Here is a 6,475-nt window from a genome sequence, read left to right on the forward strand (position 1 = left end):
CGCCAGAACTACAGTGAACAATGACTGCATGAATATTATAATAGTTGGTCTGCTATATTGAAGTGTTCATCTATTTCGAACCTTCGCAAGAGTTTGGTGCTTCTGTCAGATGTTTGAAGATCATCAGTGTTATTATTAGACTGCTGATAATATCATTTCTGATCATTTATAACTGTTGGTTGTAACATATTCATAATAGTTTGAATCGTGATTAAGTTTCAATAATCTAATGTAGAAACTCAATAATGCCTCAAATACGGACAAATTCTTTGTTATAAAAATGAATCTGAAACCTATGGATTGGTCCAGAGAACACCTACCAGCTTAATGTTAAAAGATGTTTGATTTTCAATCCAGATGAGGGTTCAGAAAATTTCGTTGAGGTTTTTTTGGAATTTGTCTGAATTGTACCAAGTAACTTAAAACTAGAAAAATGAATCTTTAATTACACTTATCATTGTAGGTATTTTCATTATCAACCGGACAACTATTTTGAACCGTCCTAGAATCGTTCGAACTGCGAACCAGAGTAAGCATTTTATATTAAACGTTTTTTCAACTAGGTTGAAAAATCTAATCGAAGTATAACGATAAGAATACAATACCTAAACCAATGCTTTTGACACCAGAGAAAACATAAATACGTTTTAGCTAGAGCTCAAGATAGATCATACCTCATTCTTGCAATGTCAATTGTAAGTTCTAAAATGATGGATAATTGTTTTTCAATAGGAAACAAAGTATTCTAATCTATGGAGACCGTGATCAATTCTAGGACTAAAAAGCGTGAAATACTGTCTAAAAGCCTTTTTGAATCGCGTTATTTTCTTTTTTGGCGACTAGAATCAAAACATTAAAAGGTAGACCGTAGACCGACTTTAACCGCTGGAAAGTTTTTGCGAAATTCTAAAAAACATCTATGAATTTTTAAACTGACTAATAATGTTTTCTACTGAAAACTTTCTTGAAAAATGGTACTTCAAAAGAGCGGAATTCTCGTTAATTTTGCTGTTCTGTGATTCTATCCGTCATTTAATGTCGTCAAAGAATAATTTTTCTGTGATGTCCTCTGAACTCTGAACATTCTGTGTAAAAACACTTTTGTTTGATTTTAGCAGTGACGTAATAATAAATATTGGCTGGACATTAAAGAGGATCTGACTCCAACAATAAAAAAAGATGAAGAGATTTATGTCCTGGCATTGACGTTATTCTTACACTTAACGTCAGATTCAATGTCACGATGTTTTACGTGTTGCATATTTCCATCTAAAAAGTTTAGGATTTGATTTGTCACAAAATACTGTGACGCAGTGGCAAAGACTTTTTGTGATCTGCAGGTTGAATATATATAAAAGTTACGTCACGTCTAGTCCATATTATCATTTCTATGAATTTTAGAGTTATGAATTTAGGTTATTTCACTTATTTCGTCATTCTCATTCCTTATATTTTATGCTTAATATCACTGTAGATTATTTATTTACATTTCTCTTCTAACTAATTTTTATTCATTTAGTATTATGGAGGAACTCTCTGAATTTAACCGAGAAGCAGACAATGCGGTAGGTAAGCTGAAAAAATGTGTTTTCAAAAATATAACCTTATTGGAAATCTCTAACAGAATACCATTACCTTTACAGCAAGAGCAAATCGACAAACTGAGAAAAAATGTAGCGGAAGTTGAGAGTAGACTTAAATCTGGGACAGTACAACTCACCGATGATATCGAGTTGAACAAATTGATTACAGAAAATATCAAGTTAAAACATCGTTTAGCAATACTGAATAGAGTGAGTTGAAATTAATAATAGCTCAGTTTAAAAATTTATACTTTCCATAAACTACCGATTGTTTTGAGGTGATTCAATGCCTGACTCGAGTAGTCCTCAATATTTTGCATGATATTCTTTCAACGTAGGTATTTACATTCTAAATTAGCTACCAACTGCAATAGTTATCTCATGATTTGTGGGTTGGTTGCTAATTGTAATGCATTGTTCGGAACCTTTGGTGTAGTAATGAATATTACTGGAGTATTATCCCAACACCAAACAGTTATTTTCAACACCTCAACACGTGTTTCAATCACCAAGTGATCATCTTCAAGAAATCGATTAAACTGGTTGCTAATGTCTGAATATTACTTCTCAATTTTAGATATAATAGAACAACAGTTAATAAAATTAAAAGTAATAATTGATTACCTGAAGAGACGGTTATAATTCTGGTGTTCGGAAAATAAATATCTATGGATGTGTGTAATCTTTATTTTCAGGCAATAGAGGATCAGTTGACTAAAAACGGATCTGAGCTTTCAGTTAGTCAAGGCGGAATGCAGAGCATAAATGAAATTCTCACCAATTTGTTTTCTGTAGCAATAACCAATGCCTTTCCTGACATTGTCGATCCCCCAATTGTTATAGCTTTATCTGGATCTAATCCAAAGTTTGGCGACTACCAGTGTAATTCTGCAATGCAATTAGCTAATATTTATAAACAAATGGGAAAAAAAGTTACACCGCGAGACATTGGACAAAAAATTCTCGAAAATATACCTCCTCATGAGCTCATTGACAAACTAGAAGTAGCTGGACCTGGTTTCATAAACATATATTTGGATAAAAGTTTTGGACTGAAAAATTTATCTACCATTTTTGAAAAAGGAGTTCAACCACCACATATTCCAAAAAAACTCAAAGTTTTAGTTGACTTTTCTTCGCCTAACATTGCCAAAGAAATGCACGTGGGGCACCTACGATCAACAATAATTGGGGACAGCATTTGTCGATTAACAGAGTTTTTAGGGCATGAGGTACTACGAATCAATCACGTCGGAGATTGGGGTACCCAGTTTGGAATGTTGATTGCTCATCTACAAGACACATACCCTGATTTCCACGTGAAAGCCCCTCCTATCGGAGATTTGCAGGCTTTCTATAAGGAATCTAAAAAAAGGTTTGACGAAGATGAAGAATTCAAAAAAAGAGCCTATGCCAGTGTTGTTCAACTGCAGTTGTTCGAGCCAACTCATAAAAAGGCATGGGAACTGATTTGTGAAGTATCTAGAAATGGTTAGTTTACTATATAAATTATGAGTGTTGAACTTAGAAATAGTTCTATTCAATTAAAAAATTTCAGTTCATAAAAATCATCCTATCTCACGGGCCTAGGACTTATAATCAATAGTACTATGAGTTGTTACTATTTATTTATATTTAAATTGAAAGGGTTATATATTTTTATTTTTTAGAATTTCAAAAAATCTATGATAGGTTAGATGTATCTTTGGTAGAAAGGGGTGAGTCGTTCTATCAAAGTAGGATGGAGCAGATAGTTAAAGAACTCGATGCCGGAGGGTTTCTGGAGTATGACGATGGCCGCAAAGTCATGTGGGGTGATCTAACGATTCCACTTACCGTTGTAAAATCTGATGGGGGTTTCACCTACGATACGTCTGATTTAGCCGCTATTAAACATAGAGTGGAAGAGGAAAAGGTAGGACAAACATGTTGCACTTATTCTCGTTCATTCAAAACAAAAAATAATCCTTAGGCAGATTGGATCATATACGTAACAGATGCAGGACAGGCTACACATTTTTCTCTATTGTTCAGCTGTGCCAGAAAAGCGGGGATTTTAAAGGATAATGTTCGTGTCGATCACGTTGGATTTGGAGTGGTTTTAGGAGAAGATAAAAAGAAGTTCAAGACTAGATCTGGAGATACTGTTCGATTATCAGATTTACTCGATGAAGGACTGAAACGTGCCATGGAGAAACTGAGAGAAAAAGAAAGAGACAAGGTTCGTTTCTTATGAATAATCTTTTGGATTTGAAACTTTCACAATAGTGAATAAATGACACAATTTTGTTCAAGTAACAGTTTATTGTGAGATTTTCACCGAACACTTTACAATACTGCAAAACGTATTTCGTTATACAATAATAGCTTTCTTAGCCATGTTCATAGTACGTTTTATGTGGTTTTGTAAACTGTTCAGTAAAAATCTCACCATAAAGTGTACCTTGAATAATATCCATGATAATAATTATACAATTTCCACAATAAATTTTATTTTAGACACGTTTCCCTACAAGGTAGCTTCATTAGTTGAAGTGATATATCAAACTATTCTACAATGTTTTTTATATAAAAGTAGACAATGATGAAACTTATTAGATAAATGATTAATTCTGGTGAAATAGAGGTATATTTTGTAAAAACAATTACAATTCAATATTAGGTGCTTTTAGGAAAACAGGTGGTTTATAACAGTGACCCCTTACAACTGGTCAGTGTATTTATATGAGTAATTATATTACAAGTACACCAAGTTTGATCTTTTAAAATGAGTGCAAATCCATAATTAACTGACTGGCTTTCTCAATACTGCAAATATTTTTGTGGTTACAATTCTAGTTTTTTACTGCAAATATTGATTTATCATTCACTGTTATTTCCTTGTGAATTATTCTATTCAAACAATTTCAAAACATACACCAACTAATATTTCTCGGTGAAAGAGAAACTCACTTCCAAGGTTTTGTTTTAGGTTCTGACCCCCGAAGAGCTCAAAGAAGCTCAAGAAGCGGTGGCCTATGGCTGTATCAAATATGCAGATCTGTCTCACAATCGAAATCACGAATATGTATTTTCATTTGACAAAATGTTGGAAGACAAAGGCAACACTGCCGTTTATCTTTTGTATGCCTGCACGCGTATCAAATCAATTGCTCGCAATGCTAACTTCACTCCCGAAAAAATCAAGGAACTCAGCAAGACATATACAATTTCATTGGACCATGACAAGGAATGGAAATTAGCAAAAGTTCTGTTACGATTTCCAGACACACTCTTAAAAATGACAAATGACTTGTGTCTGCATCATTTGTGCGAATACGCATATGAAATCGCTACAACATTCACGGAATTTTATGATAGCTGTTATTGTATAGAAAAAGATTCTTCGGGAGACATTGTCAAAGTTAATCATGGAAGAATTTTGTTGGCAGAAGCCACAGCAATGATTCTTGAAAAGTGTTTTGATATAATAGGTTTGAAGGCTGTTACCAAGATGTGAAGCTCTTGTTTCTGTTGGTAAATAAAAACGTTTCTATTATTTCTGTATTGAGGTAGACTTCTATTTTTCCCCATTCATACTATTTTATTATACTAATGAAGGAACGAACATCATTTCAAAATGAACACTGGCAAATTTTAAGAACCTGGTAGGATAGTGGTCAGCTGTATCTAAATTGGTCCTAAATGTGTTCCAAAATATTTCAAACTTCTCTAGAGCAAGTTTGGAAACTTAGAAGACTAGTATCACAAGGAAAGCCGATTTTCTTTAAAATATCGGTCTCCACATCGAGTTAACATGCAAATGACACAACTGTAGCCAAAGTTGAGATTTTGTTACTATAAATATTAAATAAACTTTCAAGAAATAATAACTTAAAAACGAGGATTATGTTGGTGGACACTCCAAAATTTCCCGAGTACGAATAGAGTTTGAATGCAAATTAAAAGGAACTATCATTAGTATGAGTAAGAAGCAAAACTTCCTACCCAAACTTTCATAGTACCTACCATCATGCGGAATCCTCCTATAGAACAGAATTTGTTGGCTGTTTTAAAAATTTTGACATTGTCACTTTTAACTATATTCAGCACTTCTGTGAATGGGAGGCTGAAACTTATACCATATCTTTAGTTCCTTATAGAGTGACGTAAGTCGAGAATTTTCGACAAAAATATTTTACATGGTGAAGGGGGTACAAGTGATCACATCACGGATATTCAATGCACCTTGCTGAAAAGTATTTGATGCAATCCTGAGAGTCGCCAGTCGCCTATCAGAATTATAAAGTGTCGCCCTCCTACCATGGAATTTCAACTTTTATTTTTTATTACAACTTTTGCTGGGTGAACCATATTTACTGTAATGTGATGTAAATGTTGAAAAGATAGATTTGGTTTTCAGTATCTTCGAGTTTAAATTGTATTTTATATGTTAAATGAGAATGCTTGTCAAGTAGCAAGTAGGTAATGGCACAGAACACCCTAATTTAGAATACACGTGTAATGGCGGATCATTCCGTAAGAAATTTTAAAAAATTATGAGATATGTAACATTTTCTCTGATAAATTATGATCTCATGAATACATTCAATTGTCCAAAAGCCAAAATTAGTGAAGTTTCTCTTAAAATTCTCTGTAAAATCGAAATAAATATATATTTTTAGTGAATTTATTGTTTAACAGTTTGTGGGTTGGTAATAAATCTAGATATATCCCTGAACCAACAACCACTTGTTTTGATTATAAGCTGTCATTCAGTATCTCGTAAAAAATCAAAATGAGTGATAACGATCAAGAAATTTGTGCTACCCCACCAGATATTAGCGAGCGAGCAAATATTGCGATGAATAATTTGCTGCCAGCAAAATCAAGAGAAAAATACGAATATAATT

General features: G+C 33.3%; 1 protein-coding gene and 1 long non-coding RNA gene across 2 annotated transcripts; one reads left to right on the forward strand and one right to left on the reverse strand.

Moving 5' to 3' along the window:
- Positions 1-1,395: 1,395 nt before the first annotated feature.
- LOC141485231 (uncharacterized) lies at positions 1,396-6,243 on the reverse strand. Its single transcript, XR_012467105.1, has 2 exons — positions 5,592-6,243; positions 1,396-2,471 (listed from the first exon to the last, which is right to left on the reverse strand). It is a non-coding gene; the product is annotated as an uncharacterized lncRNA (long non-coding RNA).
- Positions 1,424-5,129, forward strand: ArgRS (arginine--tRNA ligase-like protein). The gene is made up of 6 exons (XM_023164633.2): positions 1,424-1,565; positions 1,644-1,793; positions 2,279-3,074; positions 3,254-3,498; positions 3,556-3,804; positions 4,555-5,129. Exons 1-6 carry the CDS (start codon positions 1,524-1,526, stop codon positions 5,080-5,082), a joined length of 2,010 nt encoding a protein of 669 aa, XP_023020401.2. The 5' UTR covers positions 1,424-1,523; the 3' UTR covers positions 5,083-5,129.
- Positions 6,244-6,475: the final 232 nt, after the last annotated feature.

Source organism: Leptinotarsa decemlineata, unplaced genomic scaffold (assembly GCF_025532065.1).
Source record: "Leptinotarsa decemlineata unplaced genomic scaffold, Ldec_3_MD MMD2_tig00026314_RagTag_RagTag, whole genome shotgun sequence".
NCBI lineage: Eukaryota > Metazoa > Arthropoda > Insecta > Coleoptera > Chrysomelidae > Leptinotarsa > Leptinotarsa decemlineata.

Coding starts and splice junctions, on each gene's coding strand:
- ArgRS (XM_023164633.2), top strand. CDS start 1,524: ATGGAGGAACTCTCTGAATTTAACCGAGAAGCAGACAATGCG. Junction 1,566..1,643: donor ACCGAGAAGCAGACAATGCG/GTAGGTAAGCTG, acceptor TTACCTTTACAG/CAAGAGCAAATCGACAAACT. Junction 3,499..3,555: donor ATAGAGTGGAAGAGGAAAAG/GTAGGACAAACA, acceptor AATAATCCTTAG/GCAGATTGGATCATATACGT.